The sequence below is a fragment of the Aptenodytes forsteri genome, unplaced genomic scaffold (assembly GCF_000699145.1).
Source record: "Aptenodytes forsteri isolate BGI_AS27 unplaced genomic scaffold, ASM69914v1 Scaffold267, whole genome shotgun sequence".
NCBI lineage: Eukaryota > Metazoa > Chordata > Aves > Sphenisciformes > Spheniscidae > Aptenodytes > Aptenodytes forsteri.
The window spans coordinates 3,848,573-3,872,774 of NW_008794173.1; the positions used below are offsets into that span (position 1 = coordinate 3,848,573).

Consider the following 24,202-nt stretch of genomic DNA (forward strand, 5'->3'; position numbering starts at 1 on the left):
TGAGCTGCCAGCTTCTCTAGGAGAATGCTGTGGGAGACAGTGTCAAAGGCCTTGCTGAAGTCCAGGTTGACCACATCCACAGCCTTTCCCTCATCCACTAGGCGGGTCACCTGGTCATAGAAGGAGATCAGGTTGGTCAAGCAGGACCTGCCTCTCATGAACCCGTGCTGGCTAGGCCGGATCCCCTGGTTGTCCCGCTCATGCCTTGTGAGCGCCCTCAAGATTCTTAGTAACAGACTTTCTTCTCTTTCTCTTTTAGATGTTATCAAGAGCCGACTTCTAATCTTTACTCAGTATATGAGTTGAATTAGTTACAGTTTATGAGCTTCACATTTATAATGAGTATCTTCATTGTGTAATCAAGCACTCAGCCATTGTCTGTCACAATAGCACAAAGAATGAGACACCAGTTAAGTCTTGGGTATTGGTCAGACTAATCCAGAGATACAGCTCTAGAATGTAACACCCTCTGCCATGGCTGTTTGGGGACAGTACCTTGCTGACAGGGTCAGGCAATATTCATCATATTCAATCTTCAGGACGTTTTGGGCTTTTTCTGTCACTGGGCGGCTGACCTAGAAACAAATGCCATGAATATGAATGTGGACATGAGTTAAACTGTCTATAACCAGTACACCATACAAGTCTCAATGCATATGGATTTATGATGTCCCAGCCATCTGTTTCATATTTCAATGCAAAGAGATAGGCAGGTAGGATTTTCTGTCTTTTGTATTGCTGGTGTAATGAGGAATGCTCTCTATTTCAGTATGGTGGTGGTGCTAAAGGAAAAAAATCATTTAATCCAACTATAAAGGTAAGGATAAAGTATCAATCAGGGTTCAATTTTAATGTGACAAGCTTAGGAGATGTTTAGTCTGACAAGTGTCAGAGTATTTTGGTTAAAAGTTTTGGCTATTCTTGGAATGAATAGAAATAACTTTCTTCCTGACATGCAGACACTATACAGTGAAGCACTTCAGTTCAGTGAATGCCTGTCTGCAGCAAGGCTCTTCAAGAGCAAAAAAAATACTGAAAAGCTACAGCTCAGCTAAAACCTTTTCCCTGCCATGTAGTGTATTAGTTGCCTACTAATAGCAACAGCCACTTAGGAGAAACATAGCTTCATGTTACTGATACGTTGTTATTAACAAGTATCTATTATGCCAGTGACTCAGTGCTTCAAATGTACCCCAACAAGTACTTGCTCTGCAACTCCTTTTCAGTTAATGGTAGAGTGTTTTGGCAATTCCTACCCCAACTGGGAACCCATAGTTAGTTTTAGACTATCAGGTCTCTAGGGTGATCAGCCTCCCACCTTTTCATAACACCTCAACCCACCTGTGTCATACCGCTGGAATTAATGATTAGTAACTCTCATCTTGCATGTTTCCCAGATCCCCAAACTCCTGACTTGCCACTTCAAGTCCTCTTTCACATAAATACAACTTGGCATAGGCATATTAGCGATAGAACAGTTACGAAGGTTCTTGGCGGGATGTATGTAATGGATGGCTAAGTAAGAAGCAAAGAGCCCTCCAGCCCAATATCTCCTGTTGTACAGGTACTGGTGCCAATGGATGCTTAGGGAAAGAGTGTAAGAACAGGACAATTGTGTCCAGTTTCTGTAATCTGCAATTTAGAAATTTACTGAAGAAGAGCCTATGTTTATATCATTGCATGTAATAGCTCCCAATACACCTTTTCCCCGTAAAGTTGGCTAATCGCTTTTTGAACCCATTAATGCTTTTGATGAAAACAGTTAAAGGGCACATGAAAACCAGGCAAATGAAAGCTTATGTAAATTTTGAGTGGCAGGAGTTTAAAACCAGGCAGACATAAGCCCTAGTGAATATGTTGTAGGGAACAACCATGTATTGGCTGGAGACAAAAAGAGAGGAATGGACAAAATGGGATAATAAATCTTTTCTGTCTCCAGTTTCATGATCAGATGGTAAATCTGATTTTGGCTTGTATTATTTATGCAGCCTGAATAAGGCTGTCGTACTAAGTCACAGCCTTATAGATAATCTTCTATATGTTAGCTTTATATTATTTTTCCTTGTATCTCCTGTAAGAGGCAAGGGAATCCCCTGACAACAGGTCCATCCCCTCTCCCCCCTTGCCCTCAGCTGGATATAAGACATAAACCGGCAAAGCACTAACAGCCCACTATACAACTTTAATTCCAACTATAATACAGATGAGGCATTACCTTCATGCCTGACACAGCCAAGGTGTTTTTCAGTCGGTATTTGCCATCCTTCTGGGGATATGTGTACAGCAGAACATCATTCATCTATATGAAGAGAAAGACAAAATCAATAATTTGCAACATGGCTTGCAGGCCTGCCCATTACTCCTGGGGGGGATACACAGAACAAGCAGTAACTTGATGAACTGCTAGGACTGTTACTAAAGACAGGCCCAAGCCACACAGCTTAGACCAAGACCCGCATTTCCACAAAACTCCGGGGAGTCTGCATCCAGGACTTTGATTTCTTCCCATTTTTGACTGTTGCTAATGGCTAAGCAAGTAGATAATCAGCTCTTTTTTATTCAGCTTGGGTGAAACTGCTGCTTGTTTTAAGGGCAATGCCATGTTCAAGTTGGGAAGGGAGGCTCTGCATTTACCATGTGGCAATACCAACTAACTTCCCAGGATGCTGCAGCTCTGACTCTCTCAGGGTCCCCCTGACAGTGAAGCTGTAGTGAGGTCAGGGGTAGGGCTGGGCTTCACGGACTTCCATTTTCTGGGCAAAAAGGAAGTGGAGGTGAGGAGAGGTGCCACGATCTGGAGGAATGATTCCGGGAGGAATGGTTTGGATATTTAAGAGCAGTAACTGTACTTCACTCCTAGCAAAACTCGCCTAGACATATGACAGCTTTGCTGAGTCTGTGGGCTGCAGCAGAGACCCTGGAAGGGCAAAAATGAGAAACTTTTTTTCATTTTATGAGGAAAAAAAATCTGTACCTTAACACCCCAAATATTTCCATAGTTCTCACAGCTCCTTGCAGAATGCATGTTTTTCAAACAGCTTCATACTAAATGGGATCAGATCTTCTCTGCTGTTTGCCGAACTTAATTATAGACATTATTGCAGCCTTTTACCTTCATGCCAACAAACAAATAAATGAAACAGTAGAACTGGACCTTGTAGGTCTTTGCTGGCCTCCCCTTACTACTAGAAGGAATAGCAGTATCTGTGGGCCTTAACATTGCCAAAGTAATGCTTGTGTGTATGCATTCTCTGCTTTACTTGAATGAGCAGGTCATGTTCTCTTGTTGTCTTTCCCAGGCCTCTCACATCAGTACCAATACGCATAAACTCGGACAGCCCCTTGATTACTGAACTGGGATACTATGAACAAAGATGTGCAAGGCAATGTAAAAACAAGGCATAGGTAATACTGGGTAAGGCCAGAGACAAGGCATCTTAAATGCAGAAATTCTCAAGAAATTAAAAACTAGACAGAAACCAGCTTCACTTGGATTCCTCTGTGACAAAGACATTTAAATATAGCCAATTGGATGGTAATAATATTATATTTTGGAAGGAAAATTGTGATAAAGAGAGACGCAGAGAAGAAAGGAGGAAACTAAAGAATGACTTGGCAATAAAATAATGTATCCTGTATGACTGGAATTGTTGGGGTCTTGATAGTACTGCCTGACCACCTAAAACTGCTAGTGTAAAATTTTCACTAATTTGCTTGCCTGAAAAAAAACGGAAAGTGGAGCCTTATGGATGTTTTCTTAAAAGGTCATAGTTCAGCTTTCTTACAGAGCAGGAACAATGGTTAAAGAAGAATGACATGGAATTAATACTCATGGGATTAAATCCTTCACCTTGGACTTAACAACAAAACTGTTGTTGCCTTTATTAGGGTCATGAGTTCACTCGTGGACACGAGTTCATTAAATAGCTGTTTGATTCACAGCAAATCAGGCTTATGTGCATTAGCTGCCCATCTTTAAAATGCAGATTCCCATTAACGTGAGCCAAAATATACTGAAGAGTGACTTTCCCCAAAACTTTTACTTCAAATTTTACTACTTTTAAAAATTGAATTGAGTTTACTGAGTAGGATCAGCCAATATTTTTGTAGAAAATGCTGAAACATTTCATTCTAACATTTTAACAAAAAGACTCCCACGCTCTCCTGCATTGGCCACTCTACTGTGTATTTCTCTGTGTCCTTCTAGTAAGTCTTAACTCATGTGGAGTTTAAAGCTCTTTTAATATAACACTTCTCAACTGAGGATATAAAAACATACTAACGAGTCAGAACAGGAGTCTCATGTTCTCTTCTCTGTAGTCTGAAGTGGAGTATTTACTCCTTTTGCAACAACACAATAGATTTCCTTAGAACAAGATGACAAATGGCTTGTCACAGAGTTTTTCTGTGATTTACTTATTGCTCCATAAATTACCCTCCATGCTAACATTAATCCAATCACCACAGTGACACCTGCACAGTACTGACCACATGATGATTCTCAGTTTAACCAGGGCTATGCATAACCTGAAAATTCATCACAACCTACTGCACACTGAGTATCTAGGAGGCTAAGGTAGAAAAAACTGAGCAAACATAAACCTTTCAGTGAAAAGCAGATGAAAGCTATTTTCACTTGATATTACTAGTAGCAACTAGGACTCCAGCAGCCAGGTGGGAAAAAGGTAAAAAGACAGGCAGACTTTATTGCTAACATTAAGAGAATACCTTGTGAAATAAGAGAATCTCATGTTTGCCTGGTGATTCTGCTATCTCCTGAATGTTCAAAGGATTATATGAGAAAACAGGACTTCCTCTGCCACTCATCAGTGCCAGTACTTAAGGCTTGTTTCAAACCACAAGAAAAGGTAACTAGTTATGGGCACTAAGCCCAAGGAAGTGAACTCCTGAGAGAGATTTTCAGGATTCTGGCATAATGTGCTACTGGGTTTCTTGAACAGCAAACCCCACTTATTTTATTTATGTGAAAAGTTATATATTTCTTTAAAAAGCAGCTCATTCTTTTATTACTGATAAAGTTGATTAAGGATGACACCCTGGTTCATACTGTTGTCACGACAGCTCTGGTTAATACCTCAAGATTTAATAAACATTAATGATGACTTTGCTTTATTATTGCCCACTGGAGTTTTTTTCCCCTTCTGTTTTTCTCCCCCACAGTATATAGTGGTGGGCTGTGACTCTGAGGTCCCCCCAACCACAGCTTGACACAATGAAATTATGACAAATATTTCAAATCTTGCTAAGCAAGGCACACATATTCATGAAGAAAGAAAGGGTTTGCACTCACTGCTGTCTCCTTTGCCACATCTACACTGGAGAGCTGAGTCATGGCTATATGAATGGTATGGACCAAACTAGCATCAGTACCACTGGTTTCATGCATCCTCCTGCTTCACACTGCACAGTTCCCTGAAGCAGTGAGGACAGGCCATGATGAAAGCTGATCTTGCAGCCCCTCAGGAATCTGTGGTAGAAGAGATCGACTGCCACAACCCCCAGGGGAGTTCCCAGAAGTCCTTGGGCTTCAGACCCACTTCTGTTTGCCAGAAAACGTTTGTATAATTGGGATCCCCAAACTGCTCAGATATTGACATGGGAGCAAATACTCCTATTCTACACTGCTCCATGCACACACACAGTCCCCAAAACAACAGTTGATAACACAAAGAAGGATACGTCTGCTCTTTAATTGTCTTTTTTTCTGTTACTACTTTTCTTTTTTCCCCCTTCATTTTATAATCCCCTCTGTTGTGACAGGAACCCAGTAACATTAGAGGTCAGTGCAAGTTTTCTAACCTACAGTGTCCAAATTTATTGATCCAAACAAGTTTATCTATGCCCTGCTGAACTGCTGGCATCCATATGCAATGCACTCTGTCTAAAAGCTCCTACCACGTGCTTGGTTTTTCTGAATGTTTTAAAGGGTAGTTCATTATGAACCCTGTGTTGTTCTATTCAAGTCTGTGTTAAACATCCCCTGAGTGTCAGTGGAGCAGCCTGAATGTGTGCTGGAGCTGCATTTTCCAAGCTCTGACTCCAGAACCTCCTATACTCCAGCCCTGCCAACTAGAGCATTAAACAGTCTCCCATTTGACAGCAGCTTCCCGCACCCCACTTGCAACACAAGCAGCCTTTGTAAAGAAATTCTTGGAAGGGTGAGATAAGAGAGAGTGCCTGTGTTGCAAAGTCCTGTGGTTGGGGGGCAGTTAAGGGGCCTGCCAGTGTCAGCAGTCCATACTGTGCTGCAAAGAGGCCCCAACATCCTTGTAAACAGAGACTGGACTCAGGAAACAGGCGCACAGCAAAACTCACCAAACATCCTGCCAGGAAACACCAGATTCAACAATACCATCAGCCTGCACAAAACAGCCAGCTCAAGTAACCTTGTGAGACACACAACATACATCCGCAGAAACATATGCACATCAAAAACCCTTAAATGTGTGTCCTACACACTCGTGCCTATGTGGGCTGTGCACAGACATACAACGCTCCTTATGGGCATATATTCAAAGCACAAGCACGCACACCACCAAAGCACACCCTGAATGCACAGGCCAAGTAGGAGTCTGGCACGCACCCAATTTCTATAGCATATTCTAACTACAACTTTAGTTTGGTGGGCTCATCTCCTGGGATGTGTAGGGGTTAAATTCTCAGGGTTATCCTTCAGTGTATACTCTTCCACTGAAATTCTCTCCAGGTCCTGGGCTTCCCTTAGCTTCAGTCAGAGTAAGTTCGCTACTAAGAACTTCAGAAAATGCTGTTCATGTAAAAATCTGTTTTGGGTAGCTAAGGTAAATACATTTATTTAATGCAAAGCTAAACCAAACTACAGCTATACATGTTAGCTTCTGGTGATCTTTTAGAGCGGCAGCTGACATGTGAAGCATCAAAAAACCAGCTGGTTCTGAAAGGTTTTTTTGATTAATACATTAGGACAAATTCTTATCCTACCTGAGTTTTGCCAGTGGCTTCAAAGGATTATGATATGGTCCTTAGAAGATAAGGGCTTTAAATAAACGTGGGTTTTAAGAGACAGTGTTTAGGAGATTATTCTAGTCTTGGGCTTTTGTGGTTTTGGGTTGGGTTTTTTTTCCACACAGTGTCCCCCAGCATCAGAATCAACATAGCAGCTGGGTTGGGCTAGATGCACTGGCAGAAGTAAGGATATGTTCATGCAGGCCTTGGCTGTTACAAAAAGGTGTTGGCAGTAATGGTTGGTAGGGCCTTAAGACTGATGCAGTAAGGATGCTATATGCCAAGATGAAAATACGTTGCCATAGCTATGCAGTAGTTGTCTTAATGTATCCACAGGCTAAATAGTCTGTTAAGCAATGCATGAGTGGTTGTGGCATGAGTGGTGGTGGCACAACAGAGAATCCACAGCATTAGCAGTGACAAGCAGATAATACAAAACCATTCAGGTGTTAATGCAGGAATTACCATATACCACAGTGACTCACTTTCCTGCAATTTCACCATACATGGCATTGCTCTGCAACCTGAGGAGCTTTCAGGGTAGAGGAGACTGAGTAAAAAAATCACTGAACACAAAGGCAGATATTTGCCAGTAAGTTTCAAACTTTTTCCAAGATCCAGTCACCCCTGCCCTGCCCCAACAGGAGACATAATACAGGAAGCCTGAAGTGGTTGCAACTTTATGTGTTAGAGCAGGAAAGAAGCCAGTTTTATGTGTCTCTTGGTTCTTGAAAGTGACCACTATGGTTTAGTCTAGCTCCACCACATACTTTGCATGACAGCACGTTTGGTCATAGTTTGCCTTTCTGACTGAAAGGAAGAAAAAAAAGCTGTTTCTGAATACTGAGAGCATCTATTAACAACAGGACATTGGCTACTGTAATGTCTCCAGTTGCCGAGAGACACTTCTCTCTTTGCAGTTAACATCTGGGTTTGAGCAGCTGAACTCTCCCCAGGAATCAAAAATAGTTCCTGAATTAGAAAGTGCCAGAAACTCATTTCTGTGCTTTCTTTGTTCCAGTAATACTTTCAGCCTCTTGTGACCTTCAAGCTGATACAACTGTTTTGGACTACTTGAAATTTATCCCAGTTTATCCCAGGTTTAAATTACTTTCTTCTCAATGTTTATTACCAACCTGATTTCTGATCTTGCTTCTAAATTCTCTATATCAGTTATAATAGCTAGGTTTGTGACACTTCACTATTTGCCATAGTAGTGGATTATGATGGCAGTTACGAACACACTGGAAGATGAAATGGTAACAACTTCTTGGAATTTCGTCCCAGCTTTAGCCACAACTCCAAAATGTTTTTGTAATACTAGCAAAGGTGAGTGTTTCAGAAGAGACATCGGTAAGGAAGCAAGTATCATCTGTTATGAAGTGGTCATCAGTAGGCTTCGGAGTTACTACTGCTGAGAACACTGTTTCTTAAGACCAGCTCCTGGAGATTCTAGCATGGCCATTTTCCCTTGGCTGCAACAAAGTCATGATTTTGACATTTATTGCTGTTGTTACAGTCCATTGATGCCAACTCAGTAAAACAGCACTGCAGCAATCTCATATTCAAAGATTTGGGTGAAATCCATCACTTTCAGTACATGAAAGTCTGAATTTTCACAGAAACCAATGAAGCCATCAGAAAAGTGCAGTGCCAGGACTGTGTCCCATCCCAACTGATCTTTGATAATTACTGCAATACATGATCGAGGAGGCAAAGAAGCTTGTGCATCCACTCATGCACAAATAGGAAATATTAATAAGAGGGAGAAATAAGAAGAATTAATGGCAGAATGTATGACTTCTGTAATAAGCCATTTCTCCTCCTCACAATGGTCCCAGGGTGAAAAGCTGTCAGCATTTACAGCAAATAACGTATTCCAGGCATATAAGCCATTTATTTTTAAAAAAATTCTGCAAACAGTACTTTAATGTTAATAGCAGCAGTAATGCTCAGTTCTTTACAGCTCTTCTGGGAAGGACCTCTAAAGAATTTTTCAAACATTAACAGGTAAGCAGGTAACAAACTCCTATGACATAGGCAAGTATTATTTTCCCCTTCATACCGATAAATGCATAAAAATGCCTGTGGTTATACAATAAGCTACCTGAAAAGTTGGGAACAGAGCTCAGGAGCCTGGAGTCTCAGATAGTCTCTAACTGCTCAATGTAGCGTGTAATGCAAAACAGAGAGCATGAGTGTTAATAGCATATCTCCAAAACAGTGGTTTTAAATCTGTTTTGATTTGCAAATACCTGCAATTTTGTGAAGGGTATTCCAGCCAACTGATGAAAGGTTCATTTTTCTTAACTCTTAGAAGAATTTGGCAAACTGTCATTGAAAACTGTTGCTCTAATCAACAGGAAGCTGGAGGTGTGTGTTCAGAGGGACTATACCTAGGCCATGCACACAGTTATCGGGTAATTTACATAGATGTGGACAGCAGGAACTAAAACCCAGTCCTTGAGCTTCAAGGATACAAGTCTCTCCCAAGTGAGTCCAAAGAAAGCTTTCATAAACTTTAGCAGTGGGGTGTTCTCTGTTGCTTCTAATCAGATCTCCTAAGGCCTTCGGGTTGGACTTTCAAGTGTGAAGTTTAATTGCTGAAAGTATTCAGGAGCTCCCATCCTCCTGATCACCTTGGAAACTTGCACTCCTTTGCAAAATTATGGCGTAGTCAAGGCTGTACATAGCTGTGGCACAAATGGAGGGCTGCACGGCCCGTATTCCTGTATGGAGGGCCAATGGGACGTGTGAAAAGGGCTACAGCCCCCTTAACAACAGAAAATGACTCACCACATCACTGCTAATGGTTAAATGACTTGCAGTCTGAAAGTTTCTGCCAGGGTTCAGGGCTGCATAAATGCAGGAGAAGATACAAGAGAGACAGTAAAAATATAAAAGAAATCTTACCAAGAACAAATGCCGAGGGTGCCTATTCTTGCCAGAGATTTTCATCAGTGTTCCCTCTTTAACAAAGATCTGAAGGAGAAAAAACAGGTTATAATCCTGAGACTTCTCATTCTGAATCTTACTGAGAAAAGAGAATATTCCTCCTGGGGAAAGAGCTACTCTAACTGCTTTCATCAGCACAGGAAGAGATAGATATCTCAACACTTGCTTCTAGCCTTACTCCTTATGATCAGGTTTAGCCTTTGCCTGGGTTAGCCCTGCTGCTCTTCATGGCTTGCTTTTGTATGAGAACCGAATGGGTTGCAAACCCACTTGTCCTCAGCCCACTGCTTCTGCACCGTGGACTGTGCCCAGAGGTGACTGTCACAGATTGCAAAGCTAACATGTAATGGGCTTCAGAAAAGAACTCTTGTCTTTAAAAATCCTCTAAAATAGACAGACCAAAAAGAAAAGCTGAAACCTCAGGTTTCGGCACACTACATCCACATAACTATGCCTGCATACATAATCTGTACGTCTTTGCAAACACAGTACTTTTTGTTGGTCCATAGTGTTACTATGTATGTAGATAGGACTATGTACGTAAGCAGCTAAACCAGCATACTAGAACTTAATTGCAGTAACATTTGAAAAGGTCTAGAATAACTGAACTACATCAGTGGATTAACAGTCAGTCATCTATTCTTTTCAGATGGAGAACAGAATCTGGTGCAGTTTTCCACTCTAGAACAATTTATAATCAAAGAGACCAATCCTCCAAATTCTGTATGCTGGGCTTTGCAGAATTTGTTAAAGCATTACCTGGCAAGGGCAAGGGAGAATACTGATGTTGTTAGAGAAAAAATAGCGGTTGACTGCAGTATTTGGCTGATGAGGATCCTTACAAGTATGCATGCCTTTAAAATTGCTTCATGAGTTTTGCTAAAGATATTGGTGTACTGAAGGGAAATTTAGAGTTGCAGAACTCAAGAAAGAAATCTTTTGAAGTGTAGAGGCAGGTTGGAGCTGAGGAAACTGGATAGGTTTGAAAGCCAGGAGAAGAAATTTGCATTTGATGCAGATAGCAATACAGAGCTATATACTCTCCCACACTTCTGTTCATGTGTTGCTTAAAAACGATGTCTTGCATTAAAAGCACCATTGGGGAATGGTGAGGATATAAATTTGAAAACAAATATTTTCCCCTGATTTAAGGCTCTTACCCAGCCAAATAAAACTCTGAGCCTTTCCAGGCTGCAAGTGATTCCTGCTAATGTTGCAGCCTTTCAACAGGAGTATATAGGGAGGAAAACAGCAGCTCCATCAAAACACACTACGCATGGGGTGGCTGAGGACAGCTGGAGTGAAAAGTCAAATGGCTTCTCTGTGTAAAAGCAGGGGCAATGCATGTCTTTCCCAGCCTGAGGCTCTCGGCACATCTCTTTGCGCACTGCCAGAGTGATGGCTTTTTACACAAACCAGTGCTCCAACTCTTATCACAGTAGCTCAGGAAACAACACCTGTAGACGTCTGAAATCTGGCCATCCACACAATCAGAGATATAGCTGGCCGGAAACAATGCCCTTATCAGCATAGGTCTGCCTGCAGCACTCACCCTTCCTGGCTGGAGGAGGCCACTCTGCCCTCTCACACTGTGCTCAATGTGTACCAGCTTCTGCAAGTTTTCCTGGGGGAGAGAAACAGCGTTTAGGAGACCACATGGTGACCGTTCTTTAGACAAGCAGGCAAACCTTCCCCCACCCCTCCTCACCATTTTATTTCTCTAAAAGTGGTATTACAGAATTAGGTTTCAGAGAACTGAGCCCAGGGATTTTATGCCCAGAAAGTCTTCTTCCAGCCTTACAGGTTTTATAAAACCTCATCACCTGCATTCATATCTGCTGTGGCCTTCTACACTTCTGTTACCTCTGATACCTCAGTTCACCTTCAAAAGGGCCTGCTAACTCCATATGGTATTTATACATTGGCCTCTTTGCTGACTTTCTTGCTCTGGGAACTAATAAACTGGAAGCAGAGACAAAGTACAGTATCTGCTCCGAAGACCTGTGCATTAGTGGCTTGACACAGACAATCCAAAGCATGCTTTGATACTATAAGACTGTTGCTAGGATTATCTGGAGGTTTATATTCTGTGATAATGGATTAATGGCTTTGCAATAGGGGATTTAGAAGGTTAACTAGTAAGCAGGCAGTGAAGCTGCATCTCTCTTTTGATGCTTTGGAAAAATCAGGAAGTTCATTATCAAACTCTGATACTATTAACCGCCTACCTGGCCTTAAAGCACAGACAGTCAGTGGGCATTGGCATGTGGCATGAACTTACCTATGAAGATGGTAAATATGATTAATCTACCTAAGCCTGTGCTCTCATAAAAAAAAGATGGTATTGGATGAATATACAAAGGAGGAAGGAGGGATGTCTGTACCTTTGCAATATTGCTAGAGTCTTTTCAAATCTACTTCCATTTAGCAGGTGAGGCTGTTAAAACCGAGGCTTGTACATAGGATTCAGCTGTGGTTTTATCTGGTCAGAACAGTAGAGTGGGCTGCACAGCAGCGATGAGTCATGACCAGAAATGTCTAAAAATTAGGAGTCTCTTGTCTAAGTAAGTTAGCCATTGTATCCTAAATCCTCAGTTACACACCCAGATAAACTACAGTCTAAGGACCATATCTGACATAACTTCATGACCTGGCAGCCTTTGACTACAGTTTTCTGCTATGACAGATAATGGTCTGTTTTCCTATGCTCCATTGACTGGCATTAAGATACCCCTGGGCTTAGTTAGACTCGATTAGATCATACAGTGTATCTGCCTGATACAAATCAGTGCTGTCTACAGAATCAGCTAATTAAAAAAGCTATCACAGATACCAGAAGAAGCATATCCATGTCAATATGATGGTCTGTCAGGGTAAATTTACCCTGGATTTCAGCTAACACAATTAATGTACCTACCTCAGCTTGCTTTTTGAGATAAGCCTGAAATACCTCCGTATGTTACTGCCCTGGTGAAATATTACAGTTGTTTAGCATGATACTAAGTCTAGCTCTTAATCAGTAGCTGCATATCAAACATATGGAAACACCTACAATCCTTGACCAGCACAGAGCTGCACTGTGACCATGCAATATAACTGGCAGTTGACACATTTTCAAGAATTTCAGCCATCAAGTATCTCTTTTGCAATGCAGGAAGTAACAAATGAAATTTTTCAGGTCACTTCTAAAATACTATAGGCCAGCAAAATGGAAACAGAATGTATAAACTAATAGCACAGGAAATACCAGGGATCATGGGACAGCTGACATTTGCAAAAGACATTTGCAAAGGACTTTCCCATCACTAAAGGGTATTTTAGCCCTAGCAAAACTTGTCAAATTGACAGCTTCCACAATGGAAACCCGTTCTTCATCTGCAGAAAAGGCAGTGCCCTCCTGTGAGCACACTCATGGCCAATGCTAGTACTACTCATTGGGGTTTCTACAGGAGTGAGAGGAGAAGTTGCTGCAGCTCAGATACACCTCGGGTTTTTTTAGGACTGCTGGCAGAGGTGCCTGTTGTAATGCTGACATTTGCAATATGGACATATGTTCGCCAGGAAATGGACAGAGATGTATCAAACACATTTCCTGTAGGAAGTCAAACAGCCCTCACATGCGAAGGACAGTGATTTATTTGGGAATGTGGGCAGCTGAGGGGGGTATAGTTTCCCTACCGTTCCCCTAAAATTCCCTGTTTATATAGTTTTCTTCATTCTCCTTAAAACTATCATTCTCCTTTCAAATATCCTTCACAAGCTATGATTAAAAAATGAAAACAAAGCTCCACCCAACTAGTACTGCAGATGTGGGTGGCTGAAATCCTTCTCGGGCCATTTTAGCAATGAACTGCAGCTTCCATCATATTATCATTATGTCTATGCAGGAGGAACACCTCCCCAAGGAATTCACCAGCTGTTAATAGCAACAATGATTTATAGCTCTTAGCATCTCAGGGCTTCTAACAGATTGTAGAAGTTCAGAGAGCAATACAAACCCTGCTTAGTTCAAGTAGTGAATGCCTCCCATAGTTACAGATAGACTTAATGCTATGCAGTGATGGTATGCCTTATGCCTCTGTTTGCACATCTGTAAATTGCAAATAATATTTTTCTACTTGATGAAAATGCTGTGGAGATAGTTAATATCATAATGTGTCTGAAAATCCTGGGTTAATAGTTCCCAGGGAAAAACTGCTAGCGTGTTATTATCATAAAGCAAAAAAGCTAATAATGAATCATGGATATTCTGCAGAAAATGTAGATCATAATTCAATGCTCCTGTCAGATTTTTGGAGTGTAGTTTGATGAGTTGATAAGTGGCAGCAGAAATCTTCCTCCTTCCAGGTACATGCCAAGTCTAAATTAGTGCTTAGAACTTCAACCAGGTACATGACAAATTATTAATGCTCTATATCTTGAGCGGCGTTGTTCAGTTTGTTCTGTAATTAGAGTAACTTCTTAAATTCTTTGCATTTTTTGAAATCTGAGAGAAAGAAAAGAACTGCTGGTTGTGGCTTTTGTGGATGGGATATTTATTCAGGAGGACAACCTCTGATTTAGCAGTGTATTGAACTTTGATTCTCATGAACCTGTGCTTTCACAAAACCCACAGCATCCACATAGATGGGAAAGAAGGAAATTTTGTTTCATCTCTTCCAGGCCGCAGTTTTGAAAAAGAGCAGATGTGCTCTGATGATATGATAAAAAATGAAGTGTAAATATCTATGTGGAATTTGTGATGAAATTGTTCCAAAACAGACATTAATAATAGCAATTATTATATAGTCTGTGACATCTGTAAAACTCAGATGATATGGTGACGTTCTTCAAATTAAAGCATGGCTTAGTGGAGATAAAATCATTGCATGGTAATGCAACACAGCAAATTTGATTTTGGCCACTTACATGTACTTCTAACTTCATAAAAGTATTCATACAAATCTCCCATAAATCTGAGTGAAATCTAAGGAAGCACAGGTGCCAGAAAAAGATGTGTGACCTTGATCTGTTAGGAACTGAGCTCTTACAGTTCTCAACCTCTAATACAGGTATCCATAAAGCTCTGAGATTACTGTGGAAGCTTTTCCCGAGATCTCAGTTTTATGATGAAATATTTATTATTTTGGTACAAAGAATGCTTTAATAATGGAAAAGTATGATTATAAATTCTTCGCCTGGGGAGAAAGAAAATCAGAATCAAACCTGTTGAAAACTTCGCTCAGTAAGTGCATTTCAGAGTCATTCTGTAGAGTGGCCAGAATACATTTCTTTTTATGATAAAACTCTAGGCTTGTTAGACCACATCCTCCCTGCAATCTAGATCTGTTCTTTTGTCTTGGTAACAGAATAGTGTAATTAACTACTGGTTATTGCTGTCAATGCTGAACATCACTCAGAATTAGTCTGTATGAACATCATTGTTTCCATCCACCTTGCTTTTTTGTTAGGCTTCTTTCTCTCTCCTTTCCTTCTCCTTCACGATTACATTTGGCTGTAATGCAATTACCATTTCATCTACAAAGACTTCCCTCCCAACTTTTGTCGCCATCCTATCTACTATAATGGCTGATGACAAAATAGTTTGTGCTGATACCCAAACTATCTTTAAATAAAGCTGAGAGTAAGCAACCAAAGAGATCAGCGTAGCTGATGTTTTACACTCAGCAAAGGTGTTCAGGCTGTCTGCTTGCTGAAGCAGAGTGTGCTGCTTTGTTTACACGATTCACGTTTGGAACTTTTCCTTAGCAATCAGGAGGAGTAAAAAAAGTGCTGTCTTTAAAATGAAGGTTTGAAGGTTTTGGGTTGTCACAGAGCCACATCAACACAGCAAATGGGCTGATATTGTATGAAGGGGGAATGTGTTCTGAGGTAGATGTGCCGGGATGGGGTTGGAGGTGGAGAAGCTTGGAGCAGAAAAGCAGAAATGGACTTAAACCAAATCAATAGGTCCAAGCTTTTTTAAGTTTGCATTGAGTGAAAATGCAGATCTGAATTTTGAGTTTTGACCTTAAAAACCTTGAACTTCAGAACGCTCAAAATCTTGATCTGTTGTCATGGCTTGAGATCATCTCTGCACAAAACCAGAAACCCACCAGTTGGCTTCATCTTGATCTGTGGTAATTTTGCCACTGGCTTCAGGAGAAGCAGATTCAGAGCCTCAGTCTCAATTTCTACCTATCAGATGGGGAAGGAGGCAGATCCACGAAGACAGGTTTCTCTATTCAGGAAATAGTAAGTAGTTTTAACTACAACTTATTCCTTTCTGATACAAATATTAGAAGGCTTTGGTTTTGTCTGTCACTGTCCATGAGAAGATCATCACTGAACTTGGTGCTCTGAAACTGCCCATGAATACACAGGCTCCATTTATGTCCTTGGCACACATATCAGAGACATGGCTTTTAAACCTGAGCAGCAGAGATTTCCAGGTGAGCAAAAGTTGACATCCTTGGCTCCTGGGTTCATTTGCTGCAAGCAGATGCTTCCACTTCTCTGAACAAAGCATGAAGGCTTCAGTTTTAAAAGATGAGGCACACCTTCGGTTTTGACACACTTTCATTCTTACCTCCCAAGCTGTTGCAAAAAACATCCTTCATCTAGTTGACCTACTGTGTTTTTATCATGTCACACAGTCTGAATTCACTGCTTCACCCAGTGCTTCCATTCCCCTGCAGCTAGAGGGCAAAGGCGTTAAAGGGAATATGCTGAGTCAGCAGTGCTGGTGCATAGCTGTAGTGGCCTCCAGCATGTGTCTTTTCCTAACAATTCCTGTACATTCATTCTTTCAACCTTAAAATCCTACCTGAAAACAAACTCTTACTAAGAAGGGTTGACATTTCATTTCTTCCCTTTATCTGTATTGATGCCCGGGTGTTTCTTCTCTTTGTCTCTTGAATTTCGTGTTTTGGTGCCTGAGTGATTATTAACAACCCTCTCTCTGCTCAGTAAATGAAATAATAAAGAAATGAATTGAATGCCATCTGTAGTTAACCATAGGGAAGGATGTTTCCAATGCCAAAGAGTTCTTTAATTTAGCAAAGGCACAGCAAAATCCCAGTGCAGGATGTTAAATTCAGCAATGTTCAAATGAGAAATAAAATGTGAAAGCTTCCCAAAAGATATGATACATTCCCAAACACTTGAAATCCCCGTGACCCAATGCAATGATAAAATACTTAAGATGAGACATCTTTTGAGAAAGAAACACTTCAGTGTAACCACTCACTATTCAATGAAATGCAGGATGCCTGGAATGAAGTGCTTTGTTCTCTAAAATGTGTGCTGTTGAACGCAAAACTCGTAATAGTCAACATCTTCTGTAGCAACTGCATGTACTCCTTGGTAATCTAAATGCCTTGAAAAGAAGTGCTTAAAAATGGCAGTTTTTTAAATTTTGGGCTGTATTATGACTATTTTCTAGGTCTAACAAGCCTAGAGTTTTATCATAAAAAGAAATGTAATCTGGCCACTCTACAGACTTACTCTGAAACTACAGACTTACTGAGCAACATTTCATTAGACTGCGAAGACTGTAGGTACTTCTTTGTAACTACTTGAGCTGAATGCTAGGTCTGTGCAGCTAAAGCAAACACGGACCTCAGGAGAGAATTTAGCTGCAGGTGTGGGTGGCTAGTATGACAAAAAGAAAGGCACTGCCTTTAGTTATCACCCAGAGGTCCACCAAGTTGAATTCCTCTGGAACCTGATGGATCCTGTGTCTGACGGTCTCTCTGCTGCCTCCTATGCCTCCCAACGCTGCTTCTTATTGATGTCAATAGAAAACTCCTATCATCTTAGACAAAAATCAGACCTAGATCCTTGGAAACAAATGATCATAAGACCAGCTATATGCAGGCTATCTTTGCCAGCAAATTAGGACTCTAATACCATGTAACCGATAATAAATCACACTGACCTTACAGAAACTGTTCATTACTTTGGGAAACTGTATAACTTATTTAGATACCTAAATCTGAATTTAGACATGAGCTCTAACCTGTGAAAGTCTTGGCCAGTGTATTTGTTTGTGTGATCATTTGCAAGACTATAAACCATGACCTATTCTTCTGAAGTAAAATGGGATTCCAGAATTGTGGAAAAATTATGTAAATGAGTTCAGAATGTATCTTTGACAGTACATTTGTGATGTCTTCAACATTTCATATCTAAAAACATCCCAGGCTAGAAATAGAACCCTGAAAATTCCCGTCTCTCACTTCATTGCTCCACATACCGTTTCAGCAACCCCAAGACGGAGAAAAACTTTGTACTGCTTGCTACAGTGACTTACATCTTGCGCAGCTGCACTAAAGGGCATAGACCTACTCCATATCTGCAATACTGTAAACCAGATCTGTATAAACCCTTGAGTCTCACCCTGGAGGAGACTTCAGAATTTAGCAAAGAAAGATATGCATTCACTTCAGCAGATGTGCAGAAAAGACACTATCGATCAGGAGAGCATGTGTCATGGTAGGACTCACCGCTTGGAGCATGCTGTCGTTGGCTCGGTCCGTGATTTCAGAAACAATGAATAAGGCAGCTGAGGGATGAAGCAAAACAAACACCATAAATCACATAAAAGAGTAGGAAAATAACCCAAATCCCTTCTGTTTGCAAGGGCATCTTTAAAAAAAAGCCAACAACATCCCCAGCAGCAGCTCCTTTAACTTCTTTGGCACCTTCTTTGGCACCTGCAGAATGCAACTGCCCAGCAAATTTAAGACACAGCACAGTGCTGTCAGTTCCACTTCCCTTCATCATTGTCTTGTGTGAAACTCTGCATCATACATGTGCTGACAAAGAGAGCTCATGAGGACCCTTTTAAGCACCTAGCATGGCACAAAATCTTTTTGTGATGTTTTCTAGTTGCAGATTTTTGACAATTGGAGCTTGTGGTAGGGAGAGATTAATGTAACCCAGCTTTAGCCATCCAAAAGCATGGCAATCTAAGGTGATCTGTTTCCCCTTACTGCCGAGGGAGAGGACAGGTCATCCCTTTCTGGCAGAAGTGTGTATGAAGTGGTGACATGAATTAACACCTGGATTCTTCACTGGCAAATAACCTGGGCCAGGGCATGTTTGCTGGCCCCGAGAGCAGTGGCATAACACAGCTCAGGTCCTTATCTCAAATCTCTTCTCCTGTGGAACAGGGCATCCTATCTGTTTCTGGGCATAATATGGGAGCATGCCAGCCACTGCTGGCCAGAAACGTGACAAGCGTGTGCTAACCACAACCAAGATAGGCAATTGTGGCCACAGGTCTTGAGAGTCTGCCCTGGCCTTGTTTAAATTACTGGTGTAGCTGTCATTCCACTGTCAGTGACTAGGGTCCTAAATCTTGCATAAGACTCTACTCTTGGTCAGAACAGACTGACCTTCAGTCAGTTGCAGACGTTATTGTTATGAGTTGGTTTGGATTTACACTCAGTGTAACAGAGAGGTGAACTGGTTTCATTAATACAATGTTATTCCTGCTTACTCCTGCCTGGAAGCTACTCCCACTGAGGCCACAGCTAAACCTTGCTTTGACTTCAGTCGGAGTGAGAGACTTCTGCTTTATCCATCTGATGTGTTGGAAAGGATGGTGTTAGCAGCTGAACCTCTGGATTTGTTCTTGATTGTGCAGAACTGATTTTTATACAATGTCTTTCAAGTTTACTTAGGCTTAAGGAATCCAGAATACAGATATACGATTCAAACCTCCTGGGTTTCTCCAAAGTTCACAGAGCACAGCAGGCATACCATAGATAATGGTACACAAACAAGCAGGTGGAGCCATCCCAACTGACTTTACAATGACCAGGCCACATATGGACAGAGCCAAAGAGGACTAGGATTTCCCCGATGACTGGGGCAGAACTACAATATCTGCACCATGCTTGTATAGATGATTTCTTCTTCTGTAAGTTCATCGTGACAAAACTATAGGAAGCCCACATGTTTCAATAAAAAAAAGATAGGGTTCTTGCCCTAAATAATTTGTCTGAATTAGTAATCAGTTCTTACAGATCTTACATCTAACCTATTAACACAAAATCTTGAAAACAATCCTCTTCCATATACTACCAGTATAGATCCTGTACCTCTTTAGAAGTAGAGTTAGCGAAGCAGAATTTTTGTTCTACCGGTTTCATTTTACCTTGTGTGGCTTCATACTCTGTAGAATCAGGGCAAAGATTATTCAAGTAATCTGTAGAAAATAATCAAACACACACAGACATCCAGTAATCAGAATACAGATCCACATAATTTGTAGTGTTATTAGCTGGTTTGGGTTGGAAGGGACATTAAAGATCATCTAGTTCCAACCCCCCTGCCATGGGCAGGGACATCTTTCACTAGATCAGGTTGCTCAAAGCCCCATCCAACCTGGCCTTGAACACTTCCAGGGATGGGGCATCCACAGTAATGTCCCGTATCACTTTATTCCCAAATAATTAAGTGTATATAGCCTCTTTCCAAAGCAAAACTCATCTTTGACTGCATTCTGCTTTGAGAATCAATGCAAGAGCATTGATACAGATTTGGACTCATCACATAACTTGGCAGGTATAAACGAATGAACAGTGCCAAAAATATTTCCTTCTCAGCCAAGAGAATTGCTGAGTAGCACCACTTTACAAATAATTGTTCTTCTAATGTATTCTATTTTCCCATCTGAATGAATGGTGTTGGCTGTAATGACCGATTTTCTATATTTATAGTAAATTAATTGTATGCATTTTCTAGATACAGGAAGGAGACTCTGGTTCTATACATGCAATGTTCAATGATTACTACTGAACTCAAATCACATTCTGAAAATAGGTTCTGTAAAATACACACAATATGACTTACATTTACAGGAATTATATTTGCATTATATACAAACTTTTAACCTGTCGGTTTTATTTGGACTACTTGCCTTGGATCATCTGTCTGTTCTTTGGGTCTTTATGCTTTTAATGACTGTAGTATATGAGTCCACCATTTTAAAAGCCTAATCCTGAAATACTTCATTGTTATCTTTCTGATGAATCCAGGCTCCTAAATTCTGCATGCAAGAACTAGGCCTCTGTGCTGAGAATGGTGCTGTGCATGGATATCCATTCCCTTGAATGTCCTATCCATATACATTTCTCTTTCTAGTGCTGTGCCCTCCCTGGCATCCTGAAATCTACCTGGCTTTTACATGCATTCAGGAAAGCATCTGCCTGTACTCAGTCAGGCAGGAAGGGGTTGTGTGGTGTTATCAGGCAATATTTAGTGTTCCTTTTCACAGCTGCAAGCTCTGTCCTTGGCTATGGACATTTAACTGAGTGGGCAACTACTTTTGGCTGTAGTGCAGTAATTGGCAATCAATATCCTCATAAAATACCCTTCCTTATCTGGTAGAAACATCCAGTTATGAACACAGAAGTACACCTGCATATTTTTTTTTTTAAGCTGTCTAGGGAATCTGAAGGACTGCACTGTTCCAGACCCACCCTGTCCTAGCAGGCAAAGAGGGGCTTGGTTTCCTGAGGTGAAGAACTGAAGCAGTAAACCTATTTTCTGGAATATCGTAATCCAGCAGACCTTATCTCACTACACACAAAAGCTTTCATTTTCCCAGTTAGTGCCAGTACCTGGGACAAGGAGGAGCTCAAGTTGCTTCAAGTATAGATGGAATCCAGTCACTGGAGCTGCACTGAAACCCTTCCAGCTCTCTCACAAAATATACTTCATGTTTGCAATTTACCTTGTGGACCACAGAAATGGGCAGAGAAAATGGAGCATTGTGGGGGTATTCCTGACAGGGACACGCCAAGTTCATTTTCTTAGATGCAGTATTTGTGTGTGTGCACTAAAAACACTGTAAGGATCATGTGAGACTACTAAGTACTGCAACCCACAAGTCTGGAAAGTTGCCCTTAATGTAGACACACCCAGAGAGGAAAGCAAGTCAGAAAGTAAGTCCTACTATTGGCATCCGGTGTTCATTTGTATTGCTCCTACTAAAAAAGCAAAACCAGCTGTGAGTTGCATCCTTCATCAAAGTGTCTGGAGCAAGATGAAACTGCTGCTAATCTGTGCTGTGAATAAAAATTTCATATGGTTCTGCTGCATTTATAGGAGTCCCTTCTAATATGCTGTGCCCTTCATTGGCTGTTGAGTATGGGCAGGGTTTATGGCTTCTTTTTTACTGTCCCATGCATAACTCATCTTGCATCCCTCTCCACCCGCACATATACATACTCCCAAGGCATTTCTCCATCTTTATGTCTATGGATCCCTGCTCTTTTGTATTCTGATATGACTAAATTACTTGACAACACTGGGATTCATTGTTACATTTCACGATTTCCTTCCCCAATCAGTTAATTAGTTACAAACCTAAACTTTACAATTCTTTCTAGGGGCCACATCCTGCACCAGAGAGCTTGCTCCCTTCACAGGCTCAGACTTGCTGGATTTGCTGTGGCTTGCAGAGAATGAGCCACCAGAGGGAACACAACCCCCTTGGAGAGACTCCAGGTGGGAGTGATATATATGGTCCTGAATGTAAAGGGAAGGTGTTACTGTAAATGTAAAATCTGTAAATGTATTGTGGATGTAAATTTGGATCTCTGCCTCCTACAATGCAGAGAAATTGGACTGGGATTTTGACTTAAACTTATCACTAGCCTTAGGTGTACTGTACATAGGGCTTAGGGTGCAGTACTGGGTACAACTGCTTTGTTGATGGAGTAGAAAGAGATGGTACTTGCCACTGTCATACAGGATGCAGTGCAGAGTCCCCTTGCTGGGGACTACTGTCCCCTACTGTCTCTGATAATTGCCCTTGACATAAATAAAATCAAACCTGTTTGCTAGCAATGAGGCTGAACTCTGCCTCTCCTAATTCAGAGAAGGAAAAAGCCAAGAAGGAATGGCTAAAAGCACCTGACTTTTTACACTTTTTTGTGACCTTTCAGCATGGTTGTGCTGAAGAAATGCCTGCTCCTTCCCAGGCTCCCTGACATCTCCTGAATCCTGTACTAAGCATATTGAAGTTCCCAGGAAATCCCACACTGCCTCAGCCCTATTTTAGCTGTCTTGGCATCAACGTGTGGCACAGTGGAGGCACAGAACATCATGGGAGGGTTTCCACTGAGTACCCTTGAGAGTGATTTTACTGACCTGTGAGCAGGACACGATACTGGAAGACACGCTGCACCACTTTCAAAAGCTGGTGTTTCACACTCTGAGGGCTGCTACCAGAGCTCTGCTGTCCTCAATGGAAGGGAAAGGAAACACAAAGATCAGGGATATGTGAGCTCAGCAGCAAACTGTTGTCTCCACCTGATGTGTACTATGAAAGTTTGCTACCAGTTGCATGCACAAATTCCACTGAACCATTCCCAATTGACCCAGCTTGCTAGGGGGTATTGTCTTTGTGACTATAGAGAAGTACTGTAAACAGTTTATTTCCTATGGCATCATTCACAAATAGTTTGGACTCAGAGGGAAAAGGGAGGAAAGCAAATACCATTTAGAAGGTAAAGGTTGGATAAAGATTTTAGGGTGGCATCTGAAGACAGAGGTATCAGATCTCAATGAAGCTTGTCATCGTTGTTCCTTTTTTGGACTGAAAGTTTCTTCTGCCTGCAACTTTTTAGTATCTTACTTCAAGACATGAAATTGAGCAAAATACAGCAAAGCATCTCCCTGTGATTGAGTTTGAACTGAATGTCCAGAGAGTGTTTACAAGAAAATAAAGTGAGGTTGTGATCTGATTTAACACACATGGAAAAGAAGTAGCATTTTTCTCTTTACCCTTTAGATTCGACCCATGGCATGTCGCTGCATATTGGGCCCAGTCAGCATGGGTTTATGAAAGGCAGGTCCTTCTTGACTAACCTGATCTCCTTGTATGACGAAGTGACCCACTTAGTAGATGAGGGAAAGGCTGTGGATATTGTTTACCTAGACTTTAGTAAAGCCTTTGACACGATTTCCCACAGCATGCTCATGGCTTGGACGGGCGTACTCTTTGCTGGGTAAAAAACTGGCTGGATGGCCAGGCCTAAAGAGTTGTGGTGAATGGAGGTAAATCCAGTTGGCGGCCGGTCACAAGAGGTGTTCCCCAGGGCTCAGTATTGGGGCCAGTTCTGTTCAATATCTTTATCAATGATCTAGACGAGGAGATCGAGTGCACCCTCAGACAGTTTGCAGACGACACCAAGTTGGGCGGGAGTGTTGATCTGCTTGAGGGTAGGAAGGCTCTGCAGAGGGA

At 41.4% G+C, this 24,202-nt stretch overlaps 1 protein-coding gene across 1 annotated transcript in view; it reads right to left on the minus strand.

Annotated features, from left to right (window-relative positions):
• The window catches only part of FGD5 (FYVE, RhoGEF and PH domain containing 5), a 110,835-nt gene that overhangs the window by 17,723 nt on the left and 68,910 nt on the right, over window positions 1-24,202 (minus strand). The window contains exons 7-13 of the mRNA XM_009283905.1: window positions 23,107-23,194; window positions 20,105-20,155; window positions 18,447-18,505; window positions 11,513-11,584; window positions 9,919-9,987; window positions 2,216-2,299; window positions 496-575 (exon numbers count right to left, since the gene is read on the minus strand). Coding sequence (XP_009282180.1) covers window positions 496-575; window positions 2,216-2,299; window positions 9,919-9,987; window positions 11,513-11,584; window positions 18,447-18,505; window positions 20,105-20,155; window positions 23,107-23,194 — 503 coding nt within the window. The remainder of the gene's footprint in view (window positions 1-495; window positions 576-2,215; window positions 2,300-9,918; window positions 9,988-11,512; window positions 11,585-18,446; window positions 18,506-20,104; window positions 20,156-23,106; window positions 23,195-24,202) is intronic.